The sequence below is a fragment of the Panulirus ornatus genome, chromosome 14 (genome assembly GCF_036320965.1).
Source record: "Panulirus ornatus isolate Po-2019 chromosome 14, ASM3632096v1, whole genome shotgun sequence".
Lineage (NCBI taxonomy): Eukaryota > Metazoa > Arthropoda > Malacostraca > Decapoda > Palinuridae > Panulirus > Panulirus ornatus.
In genome coordinates, this window is record NC_092237.1 from 49,122,077 (window position 1) to 49,140,517 (window position 18,441).

Sequence of the window (18,441 nt, forward strand, 5' to 3'; positions counted from 1 at the left end):
GTGAAGAGCTTGTAGATTTATGTGCTGAAAAAGGACTGATGATTGGGAATACCTGGTTTAAAAAGCGAGATATACATAAGTATACGTATGTAAGTAGGAGAGATGGCCAGAGAGCGTTATTGGATTACGTGTTAATTGACAGGCGCGCGAAAGAGAGACTTTTGGATGTTAATGTGCTGAGAGGTGCAACTGGAGGGATGTCTGATCATTATCTTGTGGAGGCTAAGGTGAAGATTTGTATGGGTTTTCAGAAAAGAAGAGTGAATGTTGGGGTGAAGAGGGTGGTGAGAGTAAGTGAGCTTGGGAAGGAGACTTGTGTGAGGAAGTACCAGGAGAGACTGAGTACAGAATGGAAAAAGGTGAGAACAATGGAAGTAAGGGGAGTGGGGGAGGAATGGGATGTATTTAGGGAATCAGTGATGGATTGCGCAAAAGATGCTTGTGGCATGAGAAGAGTGGGAGGTGGGTTGATTAGAAAGGGTAGTGAGTGGTGGGATGAAGAAGTAAGATTATTAGTGAAAGAGAAGAGAGAGGCATTTGGACGATTTTTGCAGGGAAAAAATGCAATAGAGTGGGAGATGTATAAAAGAAAGAGACAGGAGGTCAAGAGAAAGGTGCAAGAGGTGAAAAAGAGGGCAAATGAGAGTTGGGGTGAGAGAGTATCATTAAATTTTAGGGAGAATAAAAAGATGTTCTGGAAGGAGGTAAAGTAAAGTGCGTAAGACAAGGGAGCAAATGGGAACTTCAGTGAAGGGCGTAAATGGGGAGGTGATAACAAGTAGTGGTGATGTGAGAAGGAGATGGAGTGAGTATTTTGAAGGTTTGTTGAATGTGTTTGATGATAGAGTGGCAGATATAGGGTGTTTTGGTCGAGGTGGTGTGCAAAGTGAGAGGGTTAGGGAAAATGATTTGGTAAACAGAGAAGAGGTAGTAAAAGCTTTGCGGAAGATGAAAGCCGGCAAGGCAGCAGGTTTGGATGGTATTGCAGTGGAATTTATTAAAAAAGGGGGTGACTGTATTGTTGACTGGTTGGTAAGGTTATTTAATGTATGTATGACTCATGGTGAGGTGCCTGAGGATTGGCGGAATGCGTGCATAGTGCCATTGTACAAAGGCAAAGGGGATAAGAGTGAGTGCTCAAATTACAGAGGTATAAGTTTGTTGAGTATTCCTGGTAAATTATATGGGAGGGTATTGATTGAGAGGGTGAAGGCATGTACAGAGCATCAGATTGGGGAAGAGCAGTGTGGTTTCAGAAGTGGTAGAGGATGTGTGGATCAGGTGTTTGCTTTGAAGAATGTATGTGAGAAATACTTAGAAAGCAAATGGATTTGTATGTAGCATTTATGGATCTGGAGAAGGCATATGATAGAGTTGATAGAGATGCTCTGTGGAAGGTATTAAGAATATATGGTGTGGGAGGCAAGTTGTTAGAAGCAGTGAAAAGTTTTTATCGAGGATGTAAGGCATGTGTACGTGTAGGAAGAGAGGAAAGTGATTGGTTCTCAGTGAATGTAGGTTTGCGGCAGGGGTGTGTGATGTCTCCATGGTTGTTTAATTTGTTTATGGATGGGGTTGTTAGGGAGGTGAATGCAAGAGTTTTGGAAAGAGGGGCAAGTATGAAGTCTGTTGGGGATGTGAGAGCTTGGGAAGTGAGTCAGTTGTTGTTCGCTGATGATACAGCGCTGGTGGCTGATTCATGTGAGAAACTGCAGAAGCTGGTGACTGAGTTTGGTAAAGTGTGTGAAAGAAGAAAGTTAAGAGTAAATGTGAATAAGAGCAAGGTTATTAGGTACAGTAGGGTTGAGGGTCAAGTCAATTGGGAGGTAAGTTTGAATGGAGAAAAACTGGAGGAAGTAAAGTGTTTTAGATATCTGGGAGTGGATCTGGCAGCGGATGGAACCATGGAAGCGGAAGTGGATCATCGGGTGGGGGAGGGGGCGAAAATCCTGGGAGCCTTGAAGAATGTGTGGAAGTCGAGAACACTATCTCGGAAAGCAAAAATGGGTATGTTTGAAGGAATAGTGGTTCCAACAATGTTGTATGGTTGCGAGGCGTGGGCTATGGATAGAGTTGTGCGCAGGAGGATGGATGTGCTGGAAATGAGATGTTTGAGGACAATGTATGGTGTGAGGTGGTTTGATCGAGTAAGTAATGTAAGGGTAAGAGAGATGTGTGGAAATAAAAAGAGCGTGGTTGAGAGAGCAGAAGAGGGTGTTTTGAAATGGTTTGGGCACATGGAGAGAATGAGTGAGGAAAGATTGACCAAGAGGATATATGTGTCGGAGGTGGAGGGAACGAGGAGAAGTGGGAGACCAAATTGGAGGTGGAAAGATGGAGTGAAAAAGATTTTGTGTGATCAGGGCCTGAACATGCAGGAGGGTGAAAGGAGGGCAAGGAATAGAGTGAATTGGATCGATGTGGTATACCGGGGTTGACGTGCTGTCAGTGGATTGAATCAGGGCATGTGAAGCGTCTGGGGTAAACCATGGAAAGCTGTGTAGGTATGTATATTTGTGTGTGTGGATGTATGTATATACATGTGTATGGGGGTGGGTTGGGCCATTTCTTTCGTCTGTTTCCTTGCGCTACCTCGCAAACACGGAAGACAGCGACAAAGCAAAAATAAAAAGAAAAAAAAATATATATTATCTCTGGGGATAGGGGTGAAAGAATACTTCCCTCACATTCCTCGTGTGTCGTAGAAGGCGACTAGAGGGGACGGGAGTGGGGGGCCAGAAATCCTCCCCTCCTTGTATTTTTAACTTTCTAAAATGGGAAACAGAGGAAGGAGTCACGCGGGGAGTGCTCATCCTCCTCGAAGGCTCAGACTGGGGTGTCTAAATGTATGTGGATGTAACCAAGATGTGAAGAAAGGAGAGATAGGTAGTATGTTTGAGGAAAGGAACCTGGATGTTTTGGCTCTGAGTGAAACGAAGCTCAAGGGTAAAGGGGAAGAGTGGTTTGGGAATGTCTTGGGAGTAAAGACAGGGGTTAGTGAGAGGACAAGAGCAAGGGAAGGAGTAGCAGTACTCCTGAAACAGGAGTTGTGGGTGTATGTGATAGAATGTAAGAAAGTAAATTGTCGATTAATATGGGTAAAACTGAAAGTTGATGGAGAGAGATGGGTGATTATTGGTGCATATGCACCTGGGCATGAGAAGAACGATCAAGAGAGGCAAGTGTTTTGGGAGCAGCTGAATGAGTGTGTTAGTGGTTTTGATGCACGAGACCGGGTTATAGTGATGGGTGATTTGAATGCAAAGGTGAGTAATGTGGCAGTTGAGGGAATAATTGGTATACATGGGGTGTTCAGTGTTGTAAATGGAAATGGTGAAGAGCTTGTAGATTTATGTGCTGAAAAAGGACTGATGATTGGGAATACCTGGTTTAAAAAGCGAGATATACATAAGTATAGGTATGTAAGTAGGAGAGATGGCCAGAGAGCATTATTGGATTATGTGTTAATTGACAGGCGCACGAAAGAGAGACTTTTGGATGTTAATGTGCTGAGAGGTGCAACTGGAGGGATGTCTGGTCATTATCTTGTGGAGGCTAAGGTGAAGATTTGTATGGGTTTTCAGAAAAGAAGAGTGAATGTTGGGGTGAAGAGGGTGGTGAGAGTAAGTGAGCTTGGGAAGGAGACTTGTGTGAGGAAGTACCAGGAGAGACTAAGTACAGAATGGAAAAAGGTTAGAACAATGGAAGTAAGGGGAGTGGGGGAGGAATGGGATGTATTTAGGGAATCAGTGATGGATTGCGCAAAAGATGCTTGTGGCATGAGAAGAGTGGGAGGTGGGTTGATTAGAAAGGGTAGTGAGTGGTGGGATGAAGAAGTAAGATTATTAGTGAAAGAGAAGAGAGAGGCATTTTGACGATTTATGCAGGGAAAAAATGCAATAGAGTGGGAGATGTATAAAAGAAAGAGACAGGAGGTCAAGAGAAAGGTGCAAGAGGTGAAAAAGAGGGCAAATGAGAGTTGGGGTGAGAGAGTATCATTAAATTTTAGGGAGAATAAAAAGATGTTCTGGAAGGAGGTAAGTAAAGTGCGTAAGACAAGGGAGCAAATGGGAACTTCAGTGAAGGGCGTAAATGGGGAGGTGATAACAAGTAGTGGTGATGTGAGAAGGAGATGGAGCGAGTATTTTGAAGGTTTGTTGAATGTGTTTGATGACAGAGTGGCAGATATAGGGTGTTTTGGTCGAGGTGGTGTGCAAAGTGAGAGGGTTAGGGAAAATGATTTGGTAAACAGAGAAGAGGTAGTAAAAGCTTTGCAGAAGATGAAAGCCGGCAAGGCAGCAGGTTTGGATGGTATCGCAGTGGAATTTATTAAAAAAGGGGGTGACTGTATTGTTGACTGGTTGGTAAGGTTATTCAATGTATGTATGACTCATGGTGAGGTGCCTGAGGATTGGCGGAATACGTGCATAGTGCCATTGAACAAAGGCAAAGGGGATAAGAGTGAGTGCTCAAATTACAGAGGTATAAGTTTGTTGAGTATTCCTGGTAAATTATATGGGAGGGTATTGATTGAGAGGGTGAAGGCATGTACAGAGCATCAGATTGGGGAAGAGCAGTGTGGTTTCAGAAGTGGTAGAGGATGTGTGGATCAGGTGTTTGCTTTGAAGAATGTATGCGAGAAATACTTAGAAAAGCAAATGGATTTGTATGTAGCATTTATGGATCTGAAGAAGGCATATGATAGAGTTGATAGAGATGCTCTGTGGAAGGTATTAAGAATATATGGTGTGGGAGGCAAGTTGTTAGAAGCAGTGAAAAGTTTTTATCGAGGATGTAAGTCATGTGTACGTGTAGGAAGAGAGGAAAGTGATTGGTTCTCAGTGAATGTAGGTTTGCGGCAGGGGTGTGTGATGTCTCCATGGTTGTTTAATTTGTTTATGGATGGGGTTGTTAGGGAGGTGAATGCAAGAGTTTTGGAAAGAGGGGCAAGTATGAAGTCTGTTGTGGATGTGAGAGCTTGGGAAGTGAGTCAGTTGTTGTTCGCTGATGATACAGCGCTGGTGGCTGATTCATGTGAGAAACTGCAGAAGCTGGTGACTGAGTTTGGTAAAGTGTGTGAAAGAAGAAAGTTAAGAGTAAATGTGAATAAGAGCAAGGTTATTGGTACAGTAGGGTTGAGGGTCAAGTCAACTGGGAGGTAAGTTTGAATGGAGAAAAACTGGAGGAAGTAAAGTGTTTTAGATATCTGGGAGTGGATCTGGCAGCGGATGGAACCATGGAAGCGGAAGTGAATCATAGGGTGGGGGAGGGGGCGAAAATCCTGGGAGCCTTGAAGAATGTGTGGAAGTCGAGAACATTATCTCGGAAAGCTAAAATGGGTATGTTTGAAGGAATAGTGGTTCCAACAATGTTGTATGGTTGCGAGGCGTGGGCTATGGATAGAGTTGTCCGTGGGAGGGTGGATGTGCTGGAAATGAGATGTTTGAGAACAATGTGTGGTGTGAGGTGGTTTGATCGAGTAAGTAATGTAAGGGTAAGAGAGATGTGTGGAAATAAAAAGAGCGTGGTTGAGAGAGCAGAAGAGGGTGTTTTGAAATGGTTTGGGCACATGGAGAAAATGAGTGAGGAAAGATTGACCAAGAGGATATATGTGTCGGAGGTGGAGGGAACGAGAAGTGAGAGACCAAATTGGAGGAGGAAAGATGGAGTGAAAAAGATTTTGTGTGATTGGGACCTGAACATGCAGGAGGGTGAAAGGAGGGCAAGGAATAGAGTGAATTGGATCGATGTGGTATACCGGGGTTGACGTGCTGTCAGTGGAGTGAATCAGGGCATGTGAAGCGTCTGGGGTAAACCATGGAAAGTTGTGTGGGGCCTGGATGTGGAAAGGGAGCTGTGGTTTTGGGCATTATTGCATGACAGCTAAAGACTGAGTGTGAACGAATGGGGCCTTTGTTGTCTTTTCCTAGTAATACCTCGCACACATGAGGGGGGAGGGGGATGGTATTCCATGTGTGGCGAGGTGGCGATGGGAATGAATAAAGGCAGACAGTGTGAATTGCGTGCATGGGTATATATGTATGTGTCTGTGTGTGTATATATATGTGTACATTGAGATGTATAGGTATGTTTATTTGCGTGTGTGGACATGTATGTATATACATTGTGTATGAGGGTGGGTTGGGCCATTTCTTTCGTCTGTTTCCTTGCGCTACCTCGCAAACGCGGGAGACAGCGACAAAGCAAAATAAATAAATAAAATAAAACATTATTACTTCTTTAGTGTATCTAATCAAACTCTTGTGATTTCAGGTCTGAATGATGGGTGATAGGTTAAATTCATATGAGCAAAAGAGACCAGTATCATTGCTGGAGGTCTTCAGATTATAAGTTTAACCTATCACCTATAATCTACACCTACAATCACAAAAGTTACAATAAATTAGAGAAAAAATGTAATCATATCCATTACCATTATAATTATTATTATCATTATAATACTTGGTTGCCGTTTCCCGTGTCAGTGAGTTAGCGCCAGGAAAAAGACAAACGGCCCATCCACTCATATACACATATACATACATATAGATTATACATATGAACATATACACACATACACATAAAGATACACATAAAGACATATACATATATGCACATGTAAATATTCATACTTGCTTGCCTTCATCCATTCCTGGCACTACACCCCACAGGAAACAGCACTGCTACCCCCTGCTTCAGTGAGGTTGCGCCAGGAAAACAGACAAAACAGTTTAGTAATGCCCCATAAGACTGGTAACATCTTTTTGAACCACCCTGTATTTTCAATGGATCAGTATGTTATTCCCTGCTTTTTTACTCTATTACAGGAAAAAATCTATAATGTAGCATTCCATGGTCTAGATATACACATGGTTCAGAGAGTTACAATGGGGTATATATAGTTTCAATGGGAACATACGGTTGAAGAATGAAAAAAAAAAAAATCCCCAATAACTGTATCAAAAGACCAAATATATACAGAACGTACTCTGTATATAATAATAACAGGTAAGAAAAACTAATGACCAGCCTACCTATCCTACCTATATCTCTGTTAACTGTTCCCTCTGGGAACTCCCACCAAGGGGTAGCCATGGCATAAGAGTTTCCACTTATCCTTGTCCTTACATGCCTCCCTCACATACACAATTCTACACATTTTTCCACTACTTCTCTTCCTCCAGTATTCCTCCAACCTATTTGCCCATGTCACAGGTGGTCTTCCATTCATACCAACCCCTTTAATTGTTCTGTCATATACTTTCCTCGTAAACTCCCGGTCTTGCATTCTTTCAACATGCCCAAATCATCTCAAAGTTTTATGTTTCACTCATTCTACCACTCATTCCCTTTGCATTCCTGCATTCCACATTTCTCACGCATCCCTTCATTTCTTTCCTCATTCCATTTAGTCACACCACATGTTCCTCTCAAATAGCTCATTTCCACAGCCTGGATTCTTGACCTCATGTGATTCATTCCATGTCCATATTTCGGCTCCACAGATCAGGGTTGGCAGGATTATTCTGTCCCTAAATCCTCTCTTCACTTCCATACTTACACCTCTACCCTTCATTATTCTATCAAGTGAACCAGTGACTCCCCTACCCTGTACTGCTCTCTCTCCCTTATCTCTCATTCCATATCACCACACTTACTCAAGACAGCTCCTACATACTTAAATTCTCACTTCTTCCAGTCTTTCTCCCCAATATCCAAACCACAATTTAGTACACCTTTCACTCTATATGGTTTTACAAAAATCTATACTTTCACTGTTTCCTTTCAAACACCATCACTTTAGTTTTACTTGCATTTACACTTAATCACCTACAATTACACACATCATAAAACACACTTACAACCTCCTGCAGCTACTCTTCACTCTCAGCAAACAACACAGCATCATCCACAAACAGGCTTGCCACAAGGCATCATATCTCACAACCTCACTCCATCTCTGCACCCCTTTTCCCCAGTTTTGCTTTAATCTCTCTCGCCTCACACCTACATGTATCCTAAAACTTTTGCTCAACTCTCCATCCACTCTTACAAATGCAATCTACTCCTCTACAGGATGCTTTCACACCATCCAACAGGTGTCTCACTATACCATATATCCTTAACACATCCAATAAAGCATTCCACTCAACTCTGTCATACACTTTTTCCAGATCCAAACAAGCTGTATACGACTTCTTACCTTTCACTGAATACTTTTCCACAGTCATCTTTACTACAAAAATCTGATCCACACATCCCCTACCTTCCCTAAAACCCCCTTGCTCTTCAGTGATTCTGCATTTAGACACTTCCATCACTCTATCAATTAATATTCTTGCATAAACTGTCCCTTTACCCTGCTAAACTTAATAACTTTGCTTTTCTTTGCATATACTCTCAAGGTCCTCCTTTCACATACTCTCCCAAACTTGGACACCAACTTCTGCAGTTTCTTATTCAAATTCTGCCACCAATCCTAAGACTGCATTCCCCCCCCCCCCCCCCCTCCCTCTCTCTCTCTCTCTCTCTCTCAGGCCCTTGCACTTACCCTCTTCAACAAGCCATCCATATACAAATCAAACAGCCATGGTGACATCACACACCTCTGCTACTGACCAACTTTCACAAGGAACAATTCACTCTCCTCTATATCTACTTGCACAGATGCCTTACACTCTTGATACAAACTTCTCACTGCTTCTACTAGATTTCATCCCACACTCTACATTCGCAATGCCTTCCACAAGGTATCTCTATCAAACCTATTATATGCTTTCTCTATCCATAAATGTCATATTTGTTACAAATCCTTGTTTCTCTAAGTATTTCTCATACACATTATTCAAAACAAATATCTGATCCACACATCCTCTACCACACCTGAAACCACATCTTTGCTCCCTAATCTGATGCTCTGTACATGCCTTCACTCTCCCCATCATCACTCTTCCATACAACTTACCAGGTACACTCAGGAACCATATACCTCTGTAATGTAAACACTCACCTTTGTCACCCATGCCTTTTTACTGGCATTATACATGCATTCTGCCAATCCTCATGCACTTCACCATGATCCATTCATACACCTCAAAATCTTAAATAACCAATCAACAACATAGTCACCCACCTTTCTTAAGAAATTCAAGTGCAATACCATTCAACAAATCTCTATCAGATGGTCAGGTGCCAACTAACTGGAAACTAGCAAATGTAATTCCTTTATATTAAAAAGACAAAAAGGGTGCCTTGATCTACTGCCCAATTTGCCTTTTGTCAGTGTTAAGCAAAATGATGGAAAAAAATAATACAAGATAAAACTTGAAAAAAAGGGCAAATGAGAGTTGGGGTGAGAGAGTATCATTAAATTTTAGGGAGAATAAAAAGATGTTCTGGAAGGAGGTAAATAAAGTGCGTAAGACAAGGGAGCAAATGGGAACTTCAGTGAAGGGCGCAAATGGGGAGGTGATAACAAGTAGTGGTGATGTGAGAAGGAGATGGAGTGAGTATTTTGAAGGTTTGTTGAATGTGTTTGATGATAGAGTGGCAGATATAGGGTGTTTTGGTCGAGGTGGTGTGCAAAGTGAGAGGGTTAGGGAAAATGATTTGGTAAACAGAGAAGAGGTAGTGAAAGCTTTGCGGAAGATGAAAGCCGGCAAGGCAGCAGCTTTGGATGGTATTGTAGTGGAATTTATTAAAAAAGGGGGTGACTGTATTGTTGACTGGTTGGTAAGGTTATTTAATGTATGTATGACTCATGGTGAGGTGCCTGAGGATTGGCGGAATGCGTGCATAGTGCCATTGTACAAAGGCAAAGGGGATAAGAGTGAGTGCTCAAATTACAGAGGTATAAGTTTGTTGAGTATTCCTGGTAAATTATATGGGAGGGTATTGATTGAGAGGGTGAAGGCATGTACAGAGCATCAGATTGGGGAAGAGCAGTGTGGTTTCAGAAGTGGTAGAGGATGTGTGGATCAGGTGTTTGCTTTGAAGAATGTATGTGAGAAATACTTAGAAAAGCAAATGGATTTGTATGTAGCATTTATGGATCTGGAGAAGGCATATGATAGAGTTGATAGAGATGCTCTGTGGAAGGTATTAAGAATATATGGTGTGGGAGGAAAGTTGTTAGAAGCAGTGAAAAGTTTTTATCGAGGATGTAAGGCATGTGTACGTGTAGGAAGAGAGGAAAGTGATTGGTTCTCAGTGAATGTAGGTTTGCGGCAGGGGTGTGTGATGTCTCCATGGTTGTTTAATTTGTTTATGGATGGGGTTGTTAGGGAGGTAAATGCAAGAGTTTTGGAAAGAGGGGCAAGTATGAAGTCTGTTGGGGATGAGAGAGCTTGGGAAGTGAGTCAGTTGTTGTTCGCTGATGACACAGCGCTGGTGGCTGATTCATGTGTGAAACTGCAGAAGCTGGTGACTGAGTTTGGTAAAGTGTGTGGAAGAAGAAAGTTAAGAGTAAATGTGAATAAGAGCAAGGTTATTAGGTACAGTAGGGTTGAGGGTCAAGTCAATTGGGAGGTGAGTTTGAATGGAGAAAAACTGGAGGAAGTGAAGTGTTTTAGATATCTGGGAGTGGATCTGGCAGCGGATGGAACCATGGAAGTGGAAGTGGATCATAGGGTGGGGGAGGGGGCGAAAATTCTGGGGGCCTTGAAGAATGTGTGGAAGTCGAGAACATTATCTCGGAAAGCAAAAATGGGTATGTTTGAAGGAATAGTGGTTCCAACAATGTTGTATGGTTGCGAGGCGTGGGCTATGGATAGAGTTGTGCGCAGGAGGATGGATGTGCTGGAAATGAGATGTTTGAGGACAATGTGTGGTGTGAGGTGGTTTGATCGAGTGAGTAACGTAAGGGTAAGAGAGATGTGTGGAAATAAAAAGAGCATGGTTGAGAGAGCAGAAGAGGGTGTTTTGAAGTGTTTTGGGCACATGGAGAGGATGAGTGAGGAAAGATTGACCAAGAAGATATATGTGTCGGAGGTGGAGGGAACAAGGAGAAGAGGGAGACCAAATTGGAGGTGGAAAGATGGAGTGAAAAAGATTTTGTGTGATTGGGGCCTGAACATGCAGGAGGGTGAAAGGAGGGCAAGGAATAGAGTGAATTGGAGCGATGTGGTATACCGGGGCTGACGTGCTGTCAGTGGATTGAATCAAGGCATGTGAAGCGTCTGGGGTAATCCATGGAAAGCTGTGTAGGTATGTATATTTGCATGTGTGGACGTATGTATATACATGTGTATGGGGGGGGGGGGGGGTTGGGCCATTTCTTTCATCTGTTTCCTTGCGCTACCTCGCAAACGCGGGAGACAGCGACAAAGTATATAAAAAAAAAAACTGTCATGTTTCTAGATCACAAAATTATATTGGACAACCAACATGGTTTCTACATTAGAAGATCTTGCCTGATAAATTGGCTGGAATCTTTCAACAAACTACCTCACAAAAGACTTTTACATGAATTCAAAGCACACAGAATAAGTGAAGAACTCTGTACATGGAACAGAGACTGGCTTACCAAAAGAAAGCAGCATGTAGTATAAAAACAACAAAGCCTTAAACTGGATAAATGTAATGAGTGATGTGCTAAAGGGGTCGGTCCTACACCCCATTCTTTTCATAACCCCATTCTTCTCATAACATACATTAACGAACTAGATCCCAGTCTAATATCCAAGATCTCTAGATTTGCTGATGATACTAAATTAGAAGGTAGAGCTGTAAACAAGTGAGACTGAAATGATTCAGAGATCAGAGTGGTCTGACTGATGGCAAATGAAGTTTAATGTAGACATGTGTAAAGTTATGCACCTTGGAGACAAGAATATATGTTAGAATTTCAAACTATCTGGAAATTCTCTAACCAAGTTAAATGAAGAAAAGGACCTTGGAGTTGTCAATAGCAACAATCTGAGGCACACTAAACAGTGTCAAGCAGCAGCCAGGAACATACATCACAAGACATGCAAATCAATTCTCATACTTTTTAACTCTCTGATAAGACCACGCCTTGAATATGCAGTCTAGATTTGGTCCCCAAACTATAAAAAAGATGAAAAAAAATCAGAGGAAGTACAAATACGTGTGACAAAATTAATCCCATCCCTTAGAAATCTAGCAACTTTACTTCATCATCCCACCACTCACACCTCTTTCTCTCACTCACCTGCCCACCCATACCTTCCACTTGTCACACATTCCTCTCACACATACCAGCACTGTTTCCCTAAATACCTAACATTCCTCACTAACTCCTCTAGCTTTGTTTACTCTCAGCTTTTTCCATTCTGCACTCAATCTCTCATGGTATTTCTTCACAGAAATATTTTTTCCAAGCTCACATACTTTCACCATCCTCTTCTTAACCATATCATTTCCTCTTTTCCTAAAACCTCTGCAGATAATCATCCTCACCCCACTAGGTAAGGATCAGACACCCCACCAGCTGCCCTGTCCCTCTCAGCACATTCACACATAGGAGTCTCTGTTTTGACCACCTATCAATCAGTACGTAATCCAATAATGCCCACTTACCATCTTTCTTATTCACCCATGTACCCTCTCAGATGTCCTTTGTTTAAAACCAGGCAGCACAACTCCACAAGCTGTTCACCATTTCCCTTTACCTTAATGAACATCCTATGAACCCCAATCATACCCCCTGTCACATTTGTCACTTTCACATTTAAATCATCCATCACAAATACTTGCATCATAACTGCTGACACACTCACTTAGCTACTCCCAAAAGACTTGCTTACCATCACCATCCTTCTCATGGACAGGTGCATAAGTACTAACAATAACCTATCTCTCACAATTCACTTTCCTTTCTACCCACATCAGTCTGGAGATCACCTTACACTCTTTCACACACTCCCACATCTCATGCTTCAGCAGTAGTGCTACCCACTTCCTAAGCTTTTGCCCTTACAATAACCCCTGAGTTTACCCCAAAGACATTCCCAAACCATTCTTCCCCATATACCCTTGAGTTTTGTGTCACTGAACCAGAACAGCTAGGTTTCTTTACTTAAACATATACTACTTATGTCATCTTTCCTCTCATCTTAGTTACATCCACACACATTCAGACACCCTTACCAGAGCCTTCAAGAAAGATGAGCACCCCTCACTTTACTATTTTGTCTGGTCCATCTTTGAGAAACTGAAATACAAAAGGGATGGTTCCAGCTCCCTAACTCCTTCCCCCTCTTACAACACACAGTGAACATGGAGGTTGAATTCTTTCTCCTGAACCCCATAAATCATGATTGTAAAACTTAGCCCTAATATTATGATCATAACAAAACCAGCTTCCCAGTTCAACTACTTATGTATAAATGTATTAGTACGGTATTGCTACTGCACAAGCACTCATGTTCACACACAAGTACTAGTATCGGTAATTATTCTTGTGCACAAATGCTAGTACTCACATTCATGCTTGAGTAGCATAATTGTATTCACAGCTTAAAATGTGCTCGAACTTGAAATGCAGCCATACTCCCTCATAAAAAGTACTCACAATAAGTCTGCTGAAGGCACAACAGAAATACCATATCAAGACAATCCCTGCATCATGATGACAAACCTTTTCATTGTAGATTTCCATATATGATACTTCCACTTTATGTGATGTGTGGCAACTGCTGTTGAGAGCTATCCGTTCAAAAAGTGTATCACACAGGCGCGGAATGAGACCTTTATTATCGGCTGCTCCCATCATTGTGTAGGACTTGCCAGAACCTGCAAGAAAAATAACACATACTCACTGCACAAGAGCTATAACCTGACCAAACCTACAACACTAGCATTCTACCTATCTACGCTATCCTTCACCCTTCAACTGTGCAATGCCTCAGAAATGACCCCCCCCCACCCCTCCCCAGTGTGGAAAGAGGAAAAAAAACAATAAATAAATCCTTACACATTATGTCTTCACTACACATTATCAGAGAAAATCCCGGAAAATACCATACTTTCCCCTACGACAGTCTGGTAAGTTGTGGAGAGGATGGAGGAGGAGGAAGGCAGGCAGGTCAGTGAGCATGTAAACATTATTGTTTACCCATATGTGATTTCACACTACACACACACACCTAAGCTCATGAAACACTTTTCTGTTTTCTTTCTAGGCTTGTTTTCACGCTATATGATCTATCTATGTATCTATCCATGCATTAAATACCTATTACTTACACACTGTTCACACAGGCAGAACTTTATTCACAATTTTTTTTTTCTTACTGCCATCAATATAAGAAATAATACTATAAAAAAAAAGCCTCTCTATCTTAATGCTATACAGTTAACTTATTTTTCACCACACACTTGTTATATTTGGAATAAATTTTTAGCACGGAATAACTGTTTTCTAAGTGAATTCACTACCATGGAGTGTATATCATTATAACAAAATTCCTTAGGGGCCAGTGTAACTTCATAGCAAGTAGCTATGCTACTATTTTAGTGCATAGCTAAGCACTATTACAGTGAAAAGCTATAAAGCTGTCAGTGTAAAGCTATAACACTGCTACAGTGCACAGCTATAGAACCACAACAGTGCACAGCTATAACTCTACTACCGTACTTTGTAAATCTTTAAACCTCTAAAAAAACAATCAGTACAGTAAAGCTTTAATTTAATGGATCTCAATAAAACGGATTTTGGATCTAATAGACAGGGCAAATAATAATATATTAACAATTATTCAATAAAAAAAATTATCTCAAACATTGCTCCATGCGCATTTCATATCGCACTTGTTTATGGGAACATGGGGTATACTTGCTTTATTTCGGTCTCAGTCTGCCTCAAGCTATCTTGAGGTCAGTTTGTATACGAATTGTGACTTTATTTATCAAATAGTTTTGCAATCCTTATCATTCAAAATGGCATCAAGTGATAAGAGAAGTTAAAAGAAAGCGTGTTGAAAGATGGCCTATAGGTTCCTACCTTCGATTTAACGGACTTTCGGCATTAACAGACTCCCCTTACCCCTATTAGTCCATTAAATTGAGGGTATACTGTTTCTAATCTCTTTTACTGATAACTCTGCACTGTCAATAAATCTCTAAGAACATTCTAGTTCTAGCTCTACTTTCTACACACACACACACACACACACACACACACACACACACACACACATACAAATGAACTATTTATGGTATGGTAAATTAAGATATTCTTCAAGTATCCTATTAAGATATTCTTCAAGTATCCAAAGTAGAATATTGCTATGGATGAAATTCTTACACATATCTTGTAATGTTTGGTAAGAATCATCTCTAAAATCATCAATTTTACAACAGTCAGGTGTATAATGTTGCAAGGAGAGGGAGTAACTTTCTTGGCAGAGTTTACAGTTAGTCTGTTCAATATCAACAGGAGGGGCAAACTCCCATGAATATCTATAGCCCAGCCTAAGTCAAGCGACAACATCAGGGTCCCGTTGGTGCAAACGTTTTATATACACACACACACACACACACACACACACACACACACACATATATATATATATATATATATATATATATATATATATATATATATATATATATATATATATATCCCTGGGGATAGGGGATTAAGAATACTTCCCCCGTATTCCCTGCGTGTCGTAGAAGGCGACTAAAAGGGGAGGGAGCGGGGGGCTGGAAATCCTCCCCTCTCGTTTTTTTTTTTTTTTTTAATTTTCCAAAAGAAGGAACAGAGGGGGCCAGGTGAGGATATTCCAAAAAAGGCCCAGTCCTCTGTTCTTAACGCTACCTCGCTAACGCGGGAAATGGCGAATAGTTTGAAAAGAAAAAAAAAAAAAAAAAAAATATATATATATATATATATATATATATATATATACATATATATATATATATATATATATATATATATATATATATATATATATATATATATATATATATTGGAAAGGATCACAATTTTGCGCGTGATCAAGATATTCCTATGAGTCCACGGGGAAAATGAAACACGATAAGTTCCCAAGCGCACTCTCGTGTAATAATCACATCATCAGGGGAGACACAAAGGAGAAATAACAGTTAATTGATATACAACGAAGAAACGTAGCTAGGTCGCCATTTGGTAAACACGTGATTATCCAAGACAGACAACGAGCGTATAATAACCTTAATTATGTGGACAAGAAGGTGAATTGTTTACAAATCTTATCAACAATAAAGTTATCCAATTTGTATAGGCCTTCACTAATATTAAGGTTATAATCCTTTGTGTATCTAATAATAGAAGATTCAATGATATTTCTCAAGTCAATACAATGATCATAGTTTTTAACGTGATTATACAAGGCATTTGATTCTTGTCCTGTTCTTGCACTGTATATATGTTGCTTAAGTCTAACAGAAATTATTGAAATGATAATCTAATTCTGTCATGTTCTATGTTCGTTAGGGTATTACGTATTTGCCTTCGTCTTACGTTGGTGAGCAAAGACCGGTGTAGACCCCGTTGCTCACCAACGTGAGACGAAGGGTATTCGAGTACATAGTATTCGAATAGTCATTTCCCTATAAGGTGCGATCATAGCCTTGCGGTAGCGCTCCAGCCTGTTGCACAGGGGTCCCGGGTTCGATCCTGGCTGTTGGAGGTTTGTATGTTCTATGAAGGTGCGCATTCATAAGCACTTTGTTCGTATTCATATACCTCCGCGTTGTACAGTTAGGTTCGGTAAAATGTTATCTGCTGGTTGTGTGAGCCTGATCGGAAAAGACCGGTGTAGACCCCGTTGCTCACCATTGTGAGACGAAGGGTATGTTCGAGTAGATAGTATTCGAATAGTCATTTCCCTATTAGGGACGATCATAGCCTCGCGGTAGCGCTCCCGCCTGTTGCACAGGGGTTCCGGGTTCGATCCTGGCTGTTGGAGGTTTGTATTATATATATATATATATATATATATATATATATATATATATATATATATATATATATATATATCTATAGTGGTTCCAACAATGTTGTATGGTTGCGAGGCGTGGGCTATGGATAGAGTCGTGCGCGGGAGGATGGATGTGCTGGAAATGAGATGTTTGAGGACAATGTGTGGTGTGAGGTGGTTTGATCGAGTGAGTAACGTAAGGGTAAGAGAGATGTGTGGAAACAAAAAGAGCGTGGTTGAGAGAGCAGAAGAGGGTGTTTTGAAGTGGTTTGGTCACATGGAGAGGATGAGTGGGGAAAGATTGACCAGGAGGATATATGTGTCGGAGGTGGAGGGAACAAGGAGAAGAGGGAGACCAAATTGGAGGTGGAAAGATGGAGTGAAAAAGATTTTGTGTGATCGGGGCCTGAACATGCAGGAGGGTGAAAGGAGGGCAAGGAATAGAGTGAATTGGAGCGATGTGGTATACCGGGGTTGACGTGCTGTCAGTGGATTGAAGCAAGGCATGTGAAGCGTCTGGGGTAAACCATGGAAAGCTGTGTATATTTGCGTGTGTGGACGTATGTATATACATGTGTATGGGGGGGGGGGGGGCCATTTCTTTCGTCTGTTTCCTTGCGCTACCTCGCAAACGCGGGAGACAGCGACAAAGTATAATAAAATAAAATAAAATAATATATATATATATACATATATATATATATATATATATATATATATATATATATATTTTTTTTTTTTTTTTTATACTTTGTCGCTGTCTCCCGCGTTTGCGAGGTAGCGCAAGGAAACAGACGAAAGAAATGGCCCAACCCCCCCCCCATACACATGTATATACATACGTCCACACACGCAAATATACACAGCTTTCCATGGTTTACCCCAGACGCTTCACATGCCTTGATTCAATCCACTGACAGCACGTCAATCCCGGTATACCACATCGCTCCAATTCACTCTATTCCTTGCCCTCCTTTCACCCTCCTGCATGTTCAGGCCCCGATCACACAAAATCTTTTTCACTCCATCTTTCCACCTCCAATTTGGTCTCCCTCTTCTCCTTGCTCCCTCCACCTCCGACACATATATTCTCTTGGTCAATCTTTCCTCACTCATCCTCTCCATGTGTCCAAACCACTTCAAAACACCCTCTTCTGCTCTCTCAACTACGCTCTTTTTATTTCCACACATCTCTCTTACCCTTACGTTACTCACTCGATCAAACCACCTCACACCACACATTGTCCTCAAACATCTCATTTCCAGCACATCCATCCTCCTGCGCACAACTCTATCCATAGCCCACGCCTCGCAACCATACAACATTGTTGGAACCACTATTCCTTCAAACATACCCATTTTTGCTTTCCGAGATAATGTTCTCGACTTCCACACATTCTTCATATATATATATATATATATATATATATATATATATATATATATATATATATATATATATCCCCTGGGGATAGGGAAGAAAGAATACTTCTCACGTATTCCCTGCGTG

General features: G+C 41.2%; 1 protein-coding gene across 1 annotated transcript in view; it reads right to left on the reverse strand.

Annotated features, from left to right (window-relative positions):
* Khc-73 (Kinesin heavy chain 73) overlaps positions 1-18,441 on the reverse strand; it is a 785,588-nt gene that overhangs the window by 415,040 nt on the left and 352,107 nt on the right. The window contains exon 4 of the mRNA XM_071670193.1: positions 13,601-13,755. Coding sequence (XP_071526294.1) covers positions 13,601-13,755 — 155 coding nt within the window. The remainder of the gene's footprint in view (positions 1-13,600; positions 13,756-18,441) is intronic.